Source organism: Rattus norvegicus, chromosome 4, assembly GCF_036323735.1.
Source record: "Rattus norvegicus strain BN/NHsdMcwi chromosome 4, GRCr8, whole genome shotgun sequence".
Taxonomy (NCBI): Eukaryota; Metazoa; Chordata; class Mammalia; order Rodentia; family Muridae; genus Rattus; species Rattus norvegicus.
The window spans coordinates 97,780,464-97,801,803 of NC_086022.1; the positions used below are offsets into that span (position 1 = coordinate 97,780,464).

General features: G+C 40.9%; 1 protein-coding gene across 2 annotated transcripts in view; it reads right to left on the reverse strand.

The window, feature by feature from the left end:
- Nucleotides 1–21,340, reverse strand: part of Il12rb2 (interleukin 12 receptor subunit beta 2) — an 88,849-nt gene that overhangs the window by 24,375 nt on the left and 43,134 nt on the right. For both annotated transcript variants that reach the window (NM_001412558.1, NM_001191750.1), the window contains 2 exons: nt 14,728–14,807; nt 2,410–2,626 (listed from right to left, as the gene is read on the reverse strand). In NM_001412558.1, coding sequence (NP_001399487.1) covers nt 2,410–2,626; nt 14,728–14,807 — 297 coding nt within the window. The remainder of the gene's footprint in view (nt 1–2,409; nt 2,627–14,727; nt 14,808–21,340) is intronic.

A 21,340-nucleotide genomic window follows, 5' to 3' on the forward strand; every position in this document is an offset into this window, starting at 1 on the left:
TAATTATATAAAATACACATGTAATATAATTATATAATACTATATATTATATATTATTATGCAAATAATACTATACATAAACTTATATAATAGAACTGTCATTTGCATTTTCAGCTTCACTGGCATCTTCTTTTTGAGACAGGACCTCACCACAAAGCCTATGCTGGCTTCTAGCTTGCAAAGATCTTGCCTCAGCCTCCTGAAATGGGCACTATCACATCTACTCCTTGTGTTTCTTATTATTTCACGGGGCTTGAACTTGGAAGTGCTTTTCCATAGTGAGGAAATTTACCTTTTCCTTCGTGTTTTTGCCTTGGGTACTTCTCCCACAGGAGGAAGGGATTACCCACTGCCTACCAAACAACTTTTCGTCTTCTTTGGGAAGGGAATGTGGCTGCCAGAAATATGTTTCTGAGCTTTATTTGCAGCTGGGCGTGGCCAGGTGAGTGGTGTGGGCCAGCAAGTGGCAGCAAGTGCAAAGTTGCTGTGCACTGGGGTGAGCTCCCGAGACTGGAGTCACACCCTTCCGCCCCCTCTCTGTTCTGCTGCTGACGAAGAAACAGCTAGAGCTCTGTCAGCCTTTTTGGACTATTTCCATCTGAGGACGAATGCCAGCTTTGGTAGAGGGAAAGAGAGGAGCCCGAGTATTGCTGTAACCACCCTGAGCTATGTGTCTGTGAACGTCCTTCATGTGAGAGGGCAAATAAGCCACAGTAGCAAGGCCTTCAGTCACTGATACCCACATTTACTTGTATTTTCTCCTAGCTTCATTGAATGTTCTTAAAATATAACTATGATTTAATGCCGCATCTAAAATGATGTTTTGGTACTGGAGAGATTACTCAGCCATTAAGAGCACTGGCTGCTCTTCCAAAGGACTCATGTTAGGTTCCCAGCATACATGGTGGCTCACAAATCATCTGTAACTCCAGTTCCAGGAGATCAGATGCCCTCCAAAGGCACTGCTTGTAGATGGTATACAGACATCCAAGCAGGCAAAAGACCTACACGCATGAAATAATAAGTAAATCTTTAGACTAGAACCAAACACAACTGGCAAAAAAACAAGTTAATGAAATGATTCTTAATGATATTCTTCTGCTGTACTCATACATTCGAGCCTACCCCAACCATCATCAAGCACCTGATTAAGAGCAGAGGCAGAGACTCACAGTGAAACATTAGGCAGAGCTTGGCGAGCCCTGTGGAAGAGGATGAGGAAGGATTATAGGGGCTGGAGGGGTTGAGGCACCATGAGAACACAGCCCACAGAATCAATTAAGTAGGGTTCACAGAGGCTCACAAAGACTGCAGAAATAATCATGAAGCCTGTATGGGTCTGTGCTAGGTCTTCCGAATATATGTTATGGTTGTGTAGCTTGGTGTTACTGTGGGGCTCCTAACACTGGAAATGGGCTGTCTCTGGCTCCTTGCCTGCTCTTGAGACCCCTTCTCTCCTACTGAGTTGTCTTGGCCAGCCTTCATAACAGGGTTTATGTTTAGTCTTATTGTAACTTGTTATGTTGTGTTTGATTGATATCCCTGGGAAGTCTGCTCTTTTTCTGAAGGAAAGCAGAGGAGGAGTAGTTCTTAAGGAGAGCAGACATGTGGAGGGAAACTTGGAGGAGTAGGGAAAGGGAAAACTGGGGTTAGGGTGTAATGTATGAGAGAATAAAAAAAGAGAAGCAAAAAAAAAAAAACCTTAAAGAACCCTAATATTTTTTGTAGAAATTTCTTCAATCTGACGATTGTTAGACCCATGTATAATAACATTTTGATACCAAATTATAAAGACACAATTATAATGTTCTATTCTGCTTAGACATTTTTTTTAAACAATGCAGACCTTGTGACATAGCATGAATCCATTTCCTTAGCTATTCATGGTCTTTTCTTTGAAAAGACAATTGAAGAAGATATTATAAATGTGGGACTGTACATCTAGTTGAAGATTTTTTTTGCTGAAAACAATTGTATATATATTTAAATATATGTAATAAACAGAATTTTACTAGGTTTCACTAAGGTCAGAATTTCATTTTAATATTCTTTGTTTTTAAATATAAGTCTATAAATGTTTTTTTCTAGAATTTAGCAGTATATTTAGTTTTTGAATCTGTAAAAATTAGTCTAATTGGAAAATATTGCTCTAATTTAATGTAATTTTCTTTATTAATAGTTATGTAATACTATAATCCCTTAGTGATCTTAAAGACGATCTTATAGAGAAGCTCAGAGGGTTTAATTCACTTGTTCAAGATCATCCCAGGATAACAGGAAAAGACAACTGTAGACTCCAAAGTCTAAACTCTTGGCTACTCATACCAGGCTCTGGCCTGCACCTGCAGAAGGCAAAAGGTGAAGGAGAGAGTTTCCCACAGGTAATGTGTTAAGGCAGTGGGTACCTACCAGTGCCACACAGGTCCACTATGTTAATGTGAGTGGGTGCAGAAGTGCCTTTTGAGTTGGCTGCAGACACAGATGCAGTCCAAGCCCCAGTTCTGGGAATGACCCCGGTCCAGAAGGTATGTCTTGTAGTATTCTGCAGTGTAGTTTTCTTCGTCACCTCCTGTAAAGTCACCTGATAGTGGAGGATCTTCCCCCTTGCCTCTGATGGATTCAGACTCTGCAACAAAGCATATGCATATATCCTTACTCTCAGACAAGAGCATGGATACTCTGTGGCTGGACTACTGGTCTACTGTGTGACCTTTTTATTTATATCTTCTCATCTCCACTGTACACTTTCATTCTGTGATTCACATCCTCACACATTCTATTCAGTAAGTAAAATAAAATCAGTGGACATTTTAAGAAGATAATTCTTCCAAGCACACTGACTTTCATTTCTGCACAATGACGCTTACTAATGGTAAACACAACTAAGAGGAGAAACGTGGGATCTGAACGTAGAGCGCTGGCTCTGGGCTGTGAAGTTACCATCTCTCAGATCTTGAGGCAAACACTCACTTCTTCTGGGTTTCTGTTTTAAAATTGGTAAAACAACACAGAGAGCCATTCACAGAGACACACAGAGAAAAACAAACACAGAAGGCATGGCCATGGGTGGGTAAGTTGGGGGAGAGGGTGCTTTTGTTAAATATAGACAATGCAGTGCTTCTTAAAACAGCAAACCCAAGACTTCCAGGAGCTAAACTGGTAAAATTGATACTTAGGAACTTGAATTAGCCATCTGTGCTGGGAACCTAGTTCCAAACTGTAAAATTTCATTTGAGATCATTTGGGAACAAACCCACGAAGTAAGCAGAAACTCTCTGTTACTTATCTCTGGTCTGTACAGTGTTTTGTCCAGTGGCCATGGCAAATGGAAGCTCAGCCTGTGAGGAGTTGTCAGGCCTACCTCTGGCAGTCCCCATTGCTACCTACTGCAGGAAGAAGACAGGGCTTTCTGGGCACAGTTATCTGTTCATGGCAGGAGACTCTGTTTACTAGAAGACATACCCATGGACCAGCCAATGCCCTTGCTCTGGTTTCTCACTTCCCAGGAGGCTAAATAACTTGGTTTCCTATGCAGTTTCTCTGCCAGAAGAGTTTGGGCTGACATGAACATCTGGCACACTTCAATTCTTTCACTGTAAGTGAACGAACCAGTTTTCTGATTGTAATATGGATTCCGAGACATTTAGCAGAGGAGAAAGGATGTTCTGATCTGCTGAGTCAAGACTTCTGGTTGGCCCGGTGCCTGCATTCTTACTGTGATTAATGAATGAGCTCTCTCAGCTTTGTGAGATGCAAGCCTCTTGGGGGAAACTCTTTGGTCCTCAAGTCCTAAACTAGATCTTGGTCCAGTGGACTGGGTGCAGACAGTGCTGCTGAGGAACTTTTGGAGTCTGTTGAGCGTCATCCTGAAGTTATCTTTTCAGGTGTCCATTACAATTCATCTTAATGCCTGTTTGAAGGTTATATAAGCAAGTATTTGCTTTTAATTATATTCCCTAGGGGTGTGTGTGTGTGTGCGTGTGGGTGTGTGTGTATGTTTTGGACACAGGCTTTCACTGTGAAACCCTAGTTGATTTAGAACTCACTATAGAAACCAAGGTGACCTCCATTTTGTGTTAGCTCCCCTGCCTCTGGTATTATAGGTATGCACCACCACACCCAGCCATGCAAATGCTTCTTAAAATTTGATGCTCTAACAAATACCATATTAATAAGCTTGGCCTTTATCGAAGGAGAAAAAGAACACAGAGGAAGCAAATGCTTGTGGAGGAAGCAGCCTCTGGGAAATGGGGGGCTTTGTGGACGGTTAATCTGAGGAATGACTTGGTGGGAGAACTTGGACAGTCTATGTTAGACACATTTATCTTTGAACCTATATGGCTGGCTGGGAAGGATGGTATGAGAGACAGCTAAGGGGCTGCCTTTCTGTAATGGGCACTCGCTTCCATCTGTAATGTTTTTTTTTCCCCCTCTTTGTGATGTGTTGCTCCTCAGGCCTGAGAGAGTGAGGTTCAGGTCATCACAATTTACAGATTGACTTCCCTGTCACCTTTCCAGTTGCAAAGCACCTTCTCCAGCCGAGAGGTTATGACCCATTCTGACGCACAGCGTCTACTAAAAGCATGAGTTTAGCAATTTGGAATGGGTGGGGACAAGATTTTTTTTTTTACCCAAGAGCCAAAAGGCTCTGAGTCACAGGAGACCAGAAGTGAATTCTGAAGACGTACATGCTGCCGAGCCAACTGACTCTGTAGATAAATGTATCTGCACTCCAGTGCTACTCATTTGAGTTAGTGATAAGGGAGAAAAAGAACATTTTGTTAATCGCGAGCTTTACTTTTCTTGTCATGTCTAGGAGTTTTCATTTCCCATTCTAAGGCGTGAGCTCAGGCACAGAGCTGCTGAGCAACTAGCTCAAGCCCTACCCAGGGAGAAGACATAGGAGATTATAGAGCGCCCCCTGGTGGGCAGTGGCGAGGGCGTTACCGGGAGTGTGCAGCAGTCAATCCTGCATCTCTAGTGCCTACATCTCTTTTAACAGAGTTGAGTGTGGCCCTCAGGCCAGTGTTCATACGTGGTCAGAACATGCTACAAGACAAGGCTGTCCTTTTGATTTCCTTCTCCACTTTTCTCTCTGCGCTCTGTGGAAACACTGCTAATAAACCACTTCCTGGCTACTCCTACGGTAAAGGTTCTCAACATCAAAAATAACTCGGGGAACAAAACCTGAGACAGAACAAAATCTGACATGTCTCAGGACGGGACACACTTGATTTGAAATTTTTAAGTTAAAAATCTACCGGAGGAAGGCACCTCTGAATTGATAAACTATTTATTACTAAGACTTAGACAAAACTGGTTGTATTTGTTTTAAAGTAAAACTTGACTCCTTGATGCAAACAATGAAAAGAAGGAAAGCTAGGAGGCTGCATGGCACCGTGGGCAGAGGGCAGCTCTAATGTCAGAGGGAAAATCTCTAGAGTTTGGCTAATATCAAAGAAGAGCAGCACTGACCAAGGCCCCTTCCGAAGCCCAGGTTTTTGGATACGTTAGGCACAGCTCTTCTTTCTTTCTGTTTCAGCTTGGAATGTCGCTGATTTTGTGCATGTGTGATGCTGGGGATTGAGGACTGGGGATTGGGGACTGGGGATTGGGGACTGTGCATGCTAGGACAGGCACTTCACACCGAGCTGTATTTAGCCCCAGCCTTGATTCTTTGATTTTTAGCACTTTGAGATATAGTATTCCTATTTTCAAAATAAGGATAATAATAACTCTTGGCTTCTTTGGCTCTCTATGAAATTTCTACTAATGGTTGGGCTATTTACAAAGTACATATAATTTGTGAGTCGAAAACTGAGTACTGGGTGGGCAGGATGGCTCAGTGGGTAAAGAGGTGTTTGCTAACAAGCCTGATGATTGGGTTCAATTTCTGAAACCCACATAGTGGAAAGAGAGAACAGGCCCACACTATGAATGACACATGCACACAACCTCAAATAAGTAAATATAGAAACAACAACAAAAACAACCCACACAAACTGAGTACCTTCATTTTGGATTCATGGCTTACATTCAGCAACCCTATTACAAAATGGAGAAATAACAGGAAGCAGTCATGTTGTTGGTTTGCTTTACTGAGAGGAGGGCTCACTGTGTTGCCCAAGCTAGCCTTAAGTTCCTAGGCTCATTGATTCCCCCTGGTTCATCCTTTTTAGTAGTCAGGACTACAGGCACATGCCAATTGTGTTCTAATTCTGATTTAAAATTTTAAGTATCACTCTACTGAAGTCTTCCATGTATGTGTTCTCCATCCCCTGCAGGCTATCCGCTCACCTGATATCCTCATGGGTTTGCACAAAGCTTCCCTCATAACAGGAATGCTGCTCTGACTTTTCCTAATTGCCTTGTGATTCTTCATGATAGTCTCATGGCCTGTACGTTAGTATTATCTTAAGTTTACTCATAAGGAAAGTATGTACCAAGAGGCTAAATAACTTGCTCAAGAACACATGAAGTTCACCACCATTTAGCTGCAAAAGAACCACATAGAGAACCCTGCTTGCTCACTAGGTCAGAGGCTAGAGCGCTTGCTAGCCCTGGCATACCCCTCAACTACTGCAGAATGAGTTGAGACCTTGATTCATTAGGTCAGCAGCCAGCACCCTTGTTGGCCCAGAACTCTAAACCCCAGCCATATAGGGAACCTATTTATCTGCATGTCTGGTCAGTGGTCAATGCCCCGGCTGACTCAAAACTTCAGCACCGTCCCAGGTGCCACATGGAGATCATGGCTGTTTTTCAGATCAGAAGCTGACACTCTTACTGACACTAGTACTTCATCTTTAGGTGCCATAGAGTCAACTTGCTTGTCAGATCAAAGACCAGCACTCCAGATGACCCTAACACCCTACCGCCCCACTACCACAGCACTACACAGCAATCCCATCAGCTCCTTAGGTCAAAGGCTAGCAGCTCAGCTGACTCTGGCACCCTGTCTCTTTGCTACTGCAGAATCACACTGAGTGCTGGCTCATGAGGTCAGATGTCACATTCCCAGTGCTCAGGTGTCTCCCTTGCCAACTGACATAGCTTATCTACTTGTGAGGTTAGAGGTTGTGCACCCCCTTGCCAAGCTGATGCCACCCCAGCTACCCTACCACACACCAATACTGAGTGTTCCCATGAATGAACTTCAGGCATCACATAGCTGACCCCAAACCAGCTAAACTATGTTAATGCCAAGGCATAGATAATAATCACTCAACATAGGTGGGCTAGACACTCGAACCAAAAGACAGCCAGTGAACTAACTCCAGATGTGTGATCCCAACTCAAAAAGGCAAACAACATGAAAAACCAAGACGATATGCCACTTCCCAGAATTGCCAAGCACCTAGTGATCATCCCTAGTGAGAGCAACTTAGGCAAAATCCCAGATAAAATAGTCCATATAAATGTGTTCAAAGAATTCAAAAAGGACATAAGTAAACTCCAGAATGAATTTGAAGAGGGCAGGAGTAAACTCCTAAATGAATTCCAAGAGAATCTGTTTGTACAAATAGCTTGAATAAAATAAAGAAGTCAATTTAGGATACAATAGTAAGTTCAATGAAGAAATAGAAATACTGGGGGAAAAAGCAACTTGAAATGAATAGAAATGAAAAATTAAATGAGTCAGATAAGAAAAAATCTTAGTGGAAAACCTCAGTCATAGAATGGACCATACAAAGGACAAATATCAGGTCTTGAGCTAAGCTATAAGACTATATCATTTGATTAAAGAAACTGATTACGTTTTAAAGATTTATGTATGATGAGTGTTTTTTTTAACATGCACATATGCACACTATGTATATCATATGCATGTCTGGTGCCCAGGGAAGTCAGAAGCAGGCATGGATCTCTTAAACCTGTGTTTGCAGATGGGGGCATGTGGGTGCTGGGAACTCTTAAAAGCATTGAGCCATCTCTTCAGCCCAAGTGACAAATTTTTTAAAACACATGATCTTTGTGACACTTTCAAATGGTCAATGTACGTACTTTGGGGATAGAAGAAAGAGAAGAAAAGCCGTGTTAAAGGCATAACAAGCATAGATACTTTAAAAGACAGAAACACAAGCCAGCAGTGGTGATGCAGACCTTAATCCCTTCACTCAGAAGGCAGAGGCAGAGGTGGGAAGATCTCTGAGTTTGAGGCCAATTTAGTTTACAGATTGAGTTCCAGGACAGCCAGGACTACAGAGAAACCCTGTTTCGAAAAACAAAACAACAAAAAGCACGAAATACTTGTGAAGACATAGTCAAGCTATGAAAGATGACTGATGCCAACCGAAGACTGCCTATACCTGACAAAACTGTCGTGGTTGAAGGAAAAGGAAAAGTTTCCATAAAAAGCAAGCTGAAGGAATTTATGAGCATCAAGCCAACTCAACAGAGGATATTGGGAGGAAGATGATGGACAGAAGAGGAATAAACAGATTCAGGAGTGGGATAAATGATGCTAACAGCTGTTCTGTACGTAAGGACTGAGAACACTGAGCACTGCACGCCACCAGACAACAAGAATCAATTTACAGCTTTCAGTACCAACCCTGAATATTCATGGTCTCAATCCCTCAATCAACAGACGTAGACCAGAAGACTGGGTTAAAAAACAGAAGCACTCTTAAGGCAGGTGAGAGGATGGAGGACAGTATTTGAGCAAATGGAACCAAGAAGCAAACAGGTCCTGCTACTGCGATATCTGACAATATAGGATCCTAACCAAAATTAGTCAGAAGAGTCGAAAATCACTTCATACTGATTGAGGAGACAATCCATCTAGGGACATGATAATTCCAAGCACATGAAGACTGAACAGAGGTGCATTCAATTTCACAAAACAACTCTGACAAAATGCAAAATCACAGATTAAGCACAACACAGCAATAGGGACTGTCACCCAATACCTGACTGTCACCCAAAGAGAAATAAGTCATGGCAGCAACAATAACAACAAATAAAGAGACACTAGAATTAAATGACATTATAGGTCAAATGTATGTGACAGACATCTATAGATACTCCACATGAGCAGGATAAAATATTCTTTTGCCTAAGCAACCCATGAAACTATCTAAAATAGATCACCTATTGGGACAGAAAGGAAGTCTCAAAAAAGATGGGACAATTGAAATAACTTCTTGCATTCTATCTTACCACTGTGGTTTAAAACTAGGGATCGGCAGCAAGAAAAACTACAGAAAAAAAATATAAACTCATAGAGATTAAATAACACACTCTTGAATGATGAATGTGTAAGGCAAAAAATTAGGAAGGAAATTTAAAAATTCTAGAATCAAATGAACATAAAAATACAGCACACCAAAGAGTATAAAAATACAATAAATGTGATCCCAGAGGGAACTTTGTAGTTTTAAGTGCCTACATTAAAAAAAATAAAAGAAATTTAAATAATTTAAAAATAAATCTTAAGGATTTGGAAAAACAAGAACGAACCAAAGCAAAAAGCAATAGTGAGGAAGAAATAGTTAGGAGTAGTGCTAAAGTTAATAAAATAAAACAAACATAAAACACAAGACAAAGAAACAATGTTGTAAACCAAATTCAAGAGCCTATAAAAATGACCATTTACCTTGATCAAATAGGATTTATTCCACAGATTCAGAAATAGTTCAATAACCAAAACCCAACAAATGTCATAAATTATACAAAAGGACTTGAGGACAGAAACCACAAGGTCATTTCAACAAAGGCGTAAAAGGCTTTTTGACAGAATACAGCATTCTTTCATGTTAAAAGCTCTGAAGAAATTTGAAATGGAAGAAAAGATCTTCTACAATACAGGATATATATATATATATATATATATGTATGTATGTATATATGTGTACATATATATAACATTCCCCCAGCCAACATTATATTTAAAGTGAGATAGATGCAAAGAGTTTCTACTAACGACAGGAAGAAGGTAAGCATGTCGACTTAATCCACTCATATTCAATATAGTATTGGAATATTAGCTAAAACAAACAAATGAAGTGGAAATTTCTGGTTTCCTTGGTGGTAGGCACAGTGAAATCAAGTTGGAATTTTCTGCTGTCTAATGTTCACAGTCCCAGATGACACAATTCAGGTTACTAGGGGGATGTTATCAACAGTCTTACAGTGATGTGGCCCCTGTGAGACAAAGGTGCTCATTTGTGGAAGAGTATAACAGTCTTCCGTCTGTCGGGGGCAAGAAACTAAGCAACAACTTGCTGTTTGGAGTTGAGGTCTGTTTTTAGAAGAGAATCAACATCCAGTACTATAAACTGGCCAAAAGTCCATGGTTGGGAGAGCACCAGAGGGAACCTATTAGTTGTTTCTTAAATGGACACATTGTCAAAATGGCCTACCAGTGTTTCTATTTCTTCCCTTCTTCCCATAGATTAGTGCTGCTCTTAATCTTTAGCAGAAGGGAAGTGAGCAGTGGTTAAGGCAAACAGTCATAACTGGTAACAATGCTAAGAATAAGTGACTGTTGAGTGCTTAGTCTTAAACAGGACATCTATATCATTCCCTTCAAGGTCCAGTGACACGGGAAGAGGAAGCAGAAAGAATGTAGGGTGAGGAAGAATGTTGTAAAACACTGTCTTTTGGAATGGCGTGGCAACTGCGATTCTAAAATTACAATAGCTGTGGTTACTTGAACAAGACGTGTGTAAGATTAAACCCATCAGCATTCCATCAAGGGGAGGGGAGACACGTGAGTGTTTGCCCCTCCTTGAGGAGCTTTTGATCTTTAGTAGGTTGCTATGGCAGGGGAGTCATTTTCCTCGGTGGTGTAGTCACTGTAAATTGCACTACCTCCAGTAAATAACACTCTACCCATGCTCATGTATACAACCTCAACTGAACCCAGTGGATCACATATACATGAAAAAAGACATGAAAGTGGACGCAGAGCTAGTTAATAAGAAACAAGGAGTTTGGTGTGGGGGGGGGCAAGAGGTAGGCAGCAGAGGAAAATGGATGCGAATCTTGGCAAAATACATTGTATGCATATATGACATTAAAAACCATATTATATATGTATATGAAATGGCCAAAGTAAACTAAGAAATTATAACACACACATATACAGCACACACATACACATTGCTTATATATATATATCTCACAGATATTTACACACAGACATACACATACAGACTCATACACACATGTGTACACACACACACACACACACACACACACACACACACACGAGAAACAGAACTTGAACCAGGTAGCACAGCTCTCTTTGTACTAGAAGGCAGACAATCAGCTGGACCAGCTAGCACTTATATGCTTCTGAGCTGATTGACTCAAGAATGAAATCTCATGGGCATTGCCCTGGTGTCATGATTTCTATCTTGCTTTGCAGCTAAAAACGCTACGAAGTATGAGAACCTTTTATGAAAGAAAACTATTTCCCCTTCTGTTCTGTTTTCTAGTTTGGTAGCTTTCTGTCCTCAATGGTCTAATTTTTGTCCTTGGCCACTTTCTGCTATCTAGCCAGAACCCCCATACCTTTTAGCTGGAATAATGTATAATTAGCAATTGGGGAAGAACAACCTTCTCTTCCCAAGATAAATGTCTTTGGAATGTTGTGTTGGCTACAACGAGGGCTGCACTGCAAAGAAAAGGGGAGGGCATGGAATCCTGGAGCAAAACCAACATTTCACCATTGATCTTGTTGGTTTTTATTTGTTTGTTGTCGTTGTTTTGAGAAGGTCTGTAATCTCAGCATTTTGAAACCCGAGGCAGGTGGATTGCTTCAATTCTAAGCCACCCTGGACTGCAGAATGTGTTCAAGATCAAACTGAAGCCCTATCTTAAACAAAGAAACAAATAACAATACAATCCTCTGAAACTAAAAATCAACTAAAATAAGTATGGCTAGAAGAACATTTTAAAGCACACATGTGGCTCCTACTAGTGACTTGTCTTCCATTTATACGGAATAGTAGTTCACTAAGGTACTGCTTACATGACAGCGGTTTACTAAGGTAATGTTTTTTTATAATGAAGTTTCAGTTCCAGATCTCCCAACAAATGACCTCTGAACCCTGTCCTGGGGAACTCATGCTTCTGGGTCTAGCTCTAGCTTATGTGACTGTGACATCCCTCCATGGCTTCTTCCTATTTATTCCTGATCTATTGGGTGAATGAGCAGAATCTCTTGGTTAACCCTGAATTCTTCTTAGCCAAGTATCCTTGTCTCCCTCTATCTATGTCTGCTCCCCTGCTGGTCTGTGAACTTCAGGATTCAAGGCCTGGGTAGGACTTCCACATCCTACCAGGTAGCCACTGTCTCACTCGGTAGGGCTATACTTCCTTGTCTGAATGGCACAATGGATGAGTTCATGAGGGCGCAGACATTCATTTCGACACAGACATCACTCTTCCCGATTGATGGGCCTCAAACATGATTTTGTGGTCAAGACTGGAGAAAGAGGCAAGTATAAAGGCCAATATGATTTGAACATTGCCGTGGTATTTCCGTCAGTCCTCATATAAACTCACACACTGGACATAGTTTTCCTCTAAAGGATGTGTGATGTAGGAAAGGCGCATGGGAGTCATAGGTTCCAGCAGGTAGAGCACAGGGCATGAAGCCGTGGCCAGCAGGCAGGGCTGGCAGAATGCCCCAGATGAAGGGGACATGCCAGTGCAGAGCCTGCCACAGATCTGCAGCATTTCTTCTGCACTGCATTTCTTACATTTCTTAGATTATTTCAAACACTTGGGCTTCATGATAGCTAACATTTGTAAAATAGCCATGGCTAAAAGCTTAAAGGATATTCGGCCAGTGAGATTGTGTAATCAGGAAAAGGGACTGATGACCTAAGTTTGAACCCTGTGACCCATATGGTGGAAGAAAAGACTGATTCTACCAAGTCTTTTGACTTCTGTACACACATCTGTGCATATGCATACATAATATAATAACAAATTTAAAAATATTACATGTACAAGATTTCTTTTGAAAGAAATGGAATCTTCAGGGAAAAGTGATAAGCTATGGAAACTTAATGAAGTGACGTCTTTCTCATCTTAGCATCCATACAACCACACAGGCACATAGGCACACGACCACATAGGCATGCACCCACACACACCCACACAGCCAGACACCCACTATACCCACCGAGGCACACACCCACATAGGCACACATCCACACACTTTTTAGACCATTCTCTGCACACATATATAAACCTACTCTCTTATATCCCACATCCTCTTCCCCTCTCTCTCTCTCTCTCTCTCTCTCTCTCTCTCTCTCTCTCTCACACACACACACACACACACACACACGCATGCACGCATGCAGTCACACACAGGCACACACACACACCATTCCTACCTACATGCTCACAGGATTGCTATCTTATATATACAAACTCCTATGTACACATTCATCTCTTATAGATATACAAACACATTCACACATGCATGACACAATCTTATAACACACCCATCCACAGATATCCATATGAGTACACTTACACTTGCACCCATACATATCCAGTTCCTGCAGGGGCTGTACCCACTCAGCACCTATTTATTCCTACGGAAGTGTAAGAACAATTTCACATTCCCTTTCATTCAAGAGTAACAACTCTGTGGTGGTTTTCACAGGCTAGCGTAGATCTACTTAGAATTTCCTTGGTACCCCTCTTTGCAGTTATGGGGTGTACCTGTGTTGTTAAAGAAGAAAACTCATATGCACATCCTCGAACCCTCTTCCCATCTGGGCATCATTGAACAGTACCCAATCTGGATTTTTCATTCACAAGTTATAACTCTCTGTGTAGCTAGAACATAGCTTCATTTTGAACTCCATTAATAGTTTCAAAGTGAAGGGCTTGGTCATGATGCAACAAGTTATTTCTTAATAAATTCTTTTATACCAGACTCTCTCTCTCTCTCTCTCTCTCTCTCTCTCTCTCTCTCTCTCTCTCTCTCTCTCTCTGTGTGTGTGTGTGTGTGTGTGTGTGTGTGTGTGTGTTGGGGAGAGCTGGGAAGGAGCTTTGAGAAATCAAGTATAGAAACACCTCACCTGGAAACCTTGTCCTGTGGCTATGCAGTTCAAAGTCGAGTTCAAACTGTGTTTTGACTCAACAAAGATGACTCATCAAGCAGATAAAGGTTTAGAGATGACCCTAGACGAGCACAGCCCTCCCAGGACACTTGGTTTTTCATCTGGTAGCTGAATATCCAGTGCCTAACCCACTGGGCTTGTGAGAATTAAATGCGGTGGTAATGGTGGCTTTCAGCTCAGGTGCAGCTTTGATTCTTCATGAGAAAGGCAGATTCTATGTTCTGTTGTTCCTGTTTTACTGCTAAGGAGGGGTTGCTTTCCAATACCTTTAAGGTTATTTTGGACTACTTAAAACCTTTGCTCTTTCAATAACTGTGGGAAAAGTTCCTGAACACCCACACCCACAACTTTCTCATCTTTTGTTCCCCAAGGATGACTCAACAGGACTGAAAGTCTCTGCTGAGCACAGTTTTGAAAGAGTCGCAGGTAAAAGGGAAGGTATAATTTAGAGGCAGAACTGCTGGGCATAGAAGTGGGGTGAGTGCTGAAGACATTAGAGCAGGTGTCATGGAACTGTCTAAGCTCCTGTGTTCCCAATGTGCTATTTTGAAATCACAGTGGAAGCATAAGAAATATGCTCTCAGACTCGCTTAAGTTAATAGTCTCCTTGGATTTCACATTGAAAACTTACCTTCCAGAAAAGAGAGATCTGTTGTCTGTCACAGTCAATATCTTGTTTCATGTACCAGATGTCTAATGTCCCAACAGGCTCTGACGAGAGGAAGGGGTGAAAAGCACATTTTCATATAAATATGTATACAGTAGAAAACATTTAGAAGTCAACAAAAATTCTGGAAATTATTATAGACTAATTTCAATTTCATTATAATTCAGCATTTTCAGTTTTCTTTTACTTAAAGGCAAACATGTACACTTTTGGCATAAAAGTACAAAAAAAGATGGATACTTTGAAAAGAAAAAAATTAAAAATACTGAGAATAAAATTTATTTCCTATTACGTTTAAAATATATTAACTCATGTTTCATTGTATATAGGTATTTAAGTTAAAGACTCAAGGTATATATGGTTATCAGGTTTCAGGATAACATAAAACACAAATAAAAATGGCAAGACTTATCTTCATCCCAGTCCTAAACTTAGACTGAAGTGTGGTTATTTAGTGTGATCTACTTGGAAGGAAGGCACATCTTATTTACCTTAAACATCACAGTGCCTAAGACAGTATCTGGGATGTAGTATGAATCGCTCAGTGATGAATGAACAAACCAGGCAATGTTATATATTTGATGTCAAAATACAAGCTGAACTTGATGCTATAAGACAATGGCTGATTAACGAATTAATGAACTTGAGAAAGGCAAACACACATTGCAAAGTGATACAATATCAATCCTGTGCTGTGCTCTGTGTGTGTGTGTGTGTGTGTGTGTGTGTGTGTGTATTCTCTCCTACTTGATAGATTTGCTTTTAGCCAGGAGTGCAATCAATACAACCAACCCCACACAGTGAAACTCAAGTGTTTGAGGTGTGGCTACACTGGCATTCCTTCTGGAATAAAGTTCCTCTCAACCAGAACAAAATTTATAAACCATTAACATCTACTACCTACCTGGATAACAAAAGCTAAAACAGTGGGGGTGAGACTAGCCGTGGGAGAAGGAAGCCGAGTTGGGGCAGCCCTGTGCCAGCCCTAAGCCAGCCCAGTGCTAGCCCTGTGCCAGCCCTGTCTAAAGGGCCTGCTGGGCTCTTCTCAGCACCACCTCTTTTTCGCCTCATGGACTACTGGAACTAGATTTAGTGCAAGGATTACCTAGGAGCTAGGTGGTCTACCACAAGATGCTGCTGCACGATCTTTAGTAAATATGCCTTTTAGTGGGCTTCCTCATCTGTCAAATAAAGTTCATAACTCTGTCATGGCACTGTCTTGAGAATCGAGCAGAATGCAGGGTAAACTGCCAGGAAATTAGCTGTTGCCACTTTCTTATTTGAAAACTGAGTTGCTGAGGGGTTAAGAAACTGAGAATTAATAGTTAAGGAAGTCAGGCTCTGAGCAGGAGTCTGTTTAATTCCATAGCTTGGTCTGGGATGGTTTGCACTATGTAGTGACTTGGCTCTGAACACACTTGTGATTTCTCTATAAAACCTGCATTCCAGTTGGACGCACAAAGGTAAAATCAAGTGAGTAGAAGGAAAAAAACAAGTATTTCCCATGATAGTTAATTTGAGCTCCTTGAATTCTCCATTTACCACAGCTGTTTCTTCACAATAAGGTGCTGGCTTGGAAATCTTGGCTTTGCTTAGATGCAGAGAGTGATCTGTGAACAAAACCCTGGACACCTCTTCAGAGAATACTTGTCCACCAGCATAGAAGTGGCACTCATTTTCATGGGTCCAGAATGGAAATCATCACTTTTGGGTATCAAATTGAGGAATTCAGATATATAAATACTGAAGTGGTAGCATGCTCTGTTGATTCTGTTTACCCACTTGGCCTGGATTAATATCCCTTGAAGATAATGAGGACTGAGGCCAATAAGGACTCCACTTCTTTCAGACCTGAACCATCAACTCAAAGGAATATGGTGTATATCTTGAGGACTCAGGACATACTCTTAGAGGCCTCTTTATTATCAATGACAAAGGAGTCCTAAGGCAGATTACTTTGAATGACCTTCCTGTGGGTAGATCAGTGGATGGTTCACTGCATTTGGTTCAAGCCTTCCACTACACTGAAAAACATGGGGAAGTCTGCCCTGAGGGCTGGAAACCTGGTAGTGAAACAATCCCAGGTCCAGTTGGAAAACTGAAGTATTTCAACAAGCTGAACTGTTGCAATAAAGGTAATTGTTTTATTACCATATTAAAAAAAACAACCTGTATTCTCCATCAGGTGGGTCTCTGGGTCTCTTCTGTGACTGTTCTCTTCCTTTGTAACTCCCTATCCCTTCTTCTTTCCTTCCCTCCCCCTTTCTTCTTTCCATCTCCCCCACATCTTTCCCTCTCCTCTTAACCATTTCCTTGTGTTTTTTACCTAAAGCCTTTTCCTTCCCTTTCTCTTTTCTCTAGGGGTAACTCTTAATTTTCCAGGTCACACAAGACCTGACAGTCTAGGTGCAAAGAATTAAAAAGTACAGGCAACTGACACGAACCAGTCCAAACTACAAGATAAAGTTTGGCCACTACCATGCACGTAGTCTCACTGAGCCCTCTTCTGATAGGGAGATGGCTCACGTGATAATACCTGCTGCACACTTGTGGATGAGGAAATTGGCAAAACCAGATGGACAAGATTCAAAGCTGAGAAATGAGGCCATTCTTGTTGTCACCGAAGAGCCTGCTTTTCCCATTGCAGTTTGCTCTATTGCACACATTCCACAAATTATACAGTCCAGGCATTGGCCATGTAATTAGAACTGGGTGTGTTCTGTGTCAAAATCAGTTGACTTGTTTGCAGCAGTAATGCCTTCAGCTAATTACACATTGGCAACAAATTTGAAGGCAGTACTCACTGAATTGCTTGCTAAAGATCCAGCACCTAACAGATTATTATCGATTAAAAATCAAATTCTGCAATTATGTCCCCTCCACAAACTCAAGAACAAATACAAGTAAAGTTTTACTGGTGCTTTCCTTCTGCACAGGACTCAGACTGCCTTTTCCGTATCACCCATGGCCCTCCCTGGGATTCTTAACATAGTTTTGCACATAAACTGGATTGTGTCTGATCCCCAAGAGAAAAAAAAAACAAAGAATTCCTTAAAGCCATATACTTCCCAGCTACTGTCCCACATCTCTGCCTTTCACTAAACATTTGGGAAAGAGGTAGAAATTGTTGCTGTCTTCACTCCTTCACTTCATATTTACTCTAAACTCATGCTGGGTGAAATCCCTTCCTCCATATACTCTGACTGTATGGCTGTCCAAGTCACCAGGTCTAAAGGTCACTTCTCTGCACTCATATCATTGCATTTCATAGCATCCCAAGTCAAAAGGTTGTTGCTTTTTTATTTTGCTGGAGATATGATTATATGTCAGAAAATGGTGAAGGAGCAAAGTTTTCTTGTGCTGATTCACCCCCTCCCTACAATGAAGAAATTGTTATGGTTGTAGTGGGAAAAGTGGACTGTGGGCTATATAAAGAATGCAACTTCCATAAGGCTCAAGCAAAAAAAGCTAGATGTTGTTTAGAGCCACGTGGATGAGAAATGCACAGTCCAGGACAGTGCTACCAATGGGAAGCCATGACAAGGCTAAGGACATATTGGCAATGGGATAGTATTTGAGATAAGTGTTGGATCTGGAAGTGCTAATGAGATTACAGATGAGACCCAGAAGAGAAAGACAGCACAAGAGGTAAACCAACAACAAGAGGGCAACATCTCTTTTCCTCATTGTAAGACCCGAAAGGCTGTAAATCTCTGACAAAGCACCTTAAATCAGATGGCTCTTTTTTTTTTTTTTTCGGAGCTGGGGACCGAACCCAGGGCCTTGCGTTTGCTAGGCAAGCGCTCTACCACTGAGCTAAATCCCCAACCCAAATCAGATGGCTCTTAAACAACAACAACAACAACAACAACAACAACAACCAAACCAAACAAAAACAAACAAGCAAAAAAAAAAAAAAAGAAAAAAAAGAAACTGAAGAACCAACCATAGAATGGATGGCTTGAACAATACACATCCATTTATATGGTTTTAGAGGCTGAAAAGTGAAGATCCAGGTGCTGTCAGATTGATGCCTGCCTGGTGTGGTGGCCTTTTTGCTGAACACTCAAACAGGAAGTGGCGGTGTAGGAGACAGATCTGTTTTTTTTTTTCTTCTCATGAGGGCAAGGATCCCATATATGAAGGCTCTATAGTCATAACCCAATTACTGGCAAAAGTCCCATCTTCCACACATCTTTCCACAACTGCACCCAGGGGCAGATTGTGTGCTCCAGTCTCCCCCTTTCCCTCACCTGCCCATAGGAAGAGACAGTTTGACTCCCAGGAGGTCTGTCACAGCCAGGCTCACAGGTGACACCCCTTGTTCCAATACCAGGTCTAACTGGGACCACCATGGGGCCCGGAGGATGCAGGAACTATCTGCCATGCAGGAGACACACTGTACTTCTGGTCTGTAACGGTACCCAGGGGTAGATTGGGTGCTCCAGCTCTCCCTGCCTCTGCCACACCCAATGACAGCTTGACTCAAGGATGGCCATCATAACTAGGCTCACAGGAGGGACAGGCTCTAATAAGAGACAACAAGGCCAGTTAATACCAGAGACAACAAAATGGTGAGGCAAGCACAAGAACATAAGCATCAGAAAAATGCCTCTTGGCACCATCAGAACCCAGTTCTCCCACCACAGCAAGCCCTGGATACTCTAACACAACTGAAAAGCAAGATTCTGACCTAAAATCCCATCTCATGAAGATGATAGAGTCCTTTACGGAGGACATAAATAACTATTAAAGAAATACAGGAAAACACAATCAAACAGATGAAGGAATTGAACAAAACCATCCAGGACCTAAAAATGGAAATAAAAACAATAAAGAAATCACAAAAGGAGGCAACCTTTGAGATGGAAAACCTTGGAAAGAGATCAGGAGTTACATATGCAAACATCACCAACAGAATACAAAAGATAAAAGAGAGAATCTCATGCATAGAAAATACCATAGTAGATAATGACCCAACAGTCAAAGAAAATATAAAGTGCAAAAAGATCCTAACTTAAAACATCCAGGAGATTCAAGACACAATGAAAAGACCAAATCTAAGGATAACAGGTACAGAAGAGAGTGAAGATTCCCAATTCAAAGGGCCAGAAATCATCTTCAACAAAATCTATAAGAAAACTACCCTAAACTAAAAAAAGAGATAGCCATGAACTGTCTTCAAGAAGCCTACAAATATATTTCTACAAAGAAATTCCTCCTGTCATGTAATAAAACAACAAAAGCACAGAAAAAAAGAAACAATATTAAAAGCAATAAGAGAAAAAGGCCAAGTAACATATAAAGGCAGAACTATCAGAATTACACCAGACTTCTCAATAGAGACTCTAAAAGCCAGAAGATTTGGACAGATGTCATGCAGACCCTAAGAGAACACAAATGCTAGCCCAGGCTACTATACCCAGCAAAACTCCAAATCACCATATAGAGAATCCAAGATATTCCATGACAAAACAAAATTTAAAGAATATCTTGCTACTAATCCAGCACTACAGAAAATAATAAAAGAAACACTTCAACATAAGGAAGGAAACTCCACCGAAGGAAAACCAAAAAATGAATCATCTTACAACAAACCAAAAAGAAGAGAACTACTCAACCACACTACCACCTCTAACAACAAAAATCACAGGAACTAACAATCACTGATCTTTAATATCTCTCAACATCAATGAACTCAATTCCTTGATAAAGAGACATAGGGTAACAGACTGGACATAAACAGGACCGGCATTTTTCTGGAAACATACCTCAGTGACAAAGATAGACACCACCTCAGGGTAAAAGGCTGGAAAAATATTTTTCAAGCAAATGGTCCCAGAAAACAAGCTGGAATAGCCATTCTATTTATTTATTTCCAATAAAATAGACTTCCAACCAAAAGTTATCAAAGGAGATGGGGAAGGCCACTTCATACTCTTCAAATGAAATCCACTAAGTTGAACTCTCAGTTCTAAACATCTATTCCCCAAGTGTAAGGGCACACACATTTGAAAAAGAAACATTACTAAAGCTCAAAACACACACTGAACCTCACACAATAATAGTGAGGGATTTAAACACTCCATTTTCACTAATGGACAGATCATTGAAGCAGAAATTAAACAGAGATACAGTGACACTAACAGATGTTATGAACCAAATGGATTTATAGATATCTACAGAATGCTTCACCTTAAATCAAAAGAATACACCTTCTCAGCACTTCATGGTACCTTCTCCAAAATCAAATGTAAAATTCAATGGACAGAAAACAAGTCTCAACAGATACAAGAAGATTGAAATAATCCCATGCATTCTATCCAGATCACTGTGGACTAAGGCTGGTCTTCAATAACAACAAAAACAACAGAAAGCCCACATATTCATGGAAATGGAACAGCTCTCTACTCAATGATAACTTGGTCAGGGAAGAAAAGTAAAGAAAGAAATTAAAGACTTTCTAGAATTTAACAAAAATGAAGGCACAGCATACTCAAACTTATGGGACACAATGAAAGCAGTGTCAAGAGGAAAATTCATAGCACTGAGTACCTTCATAAAGAAATTGGAGAGA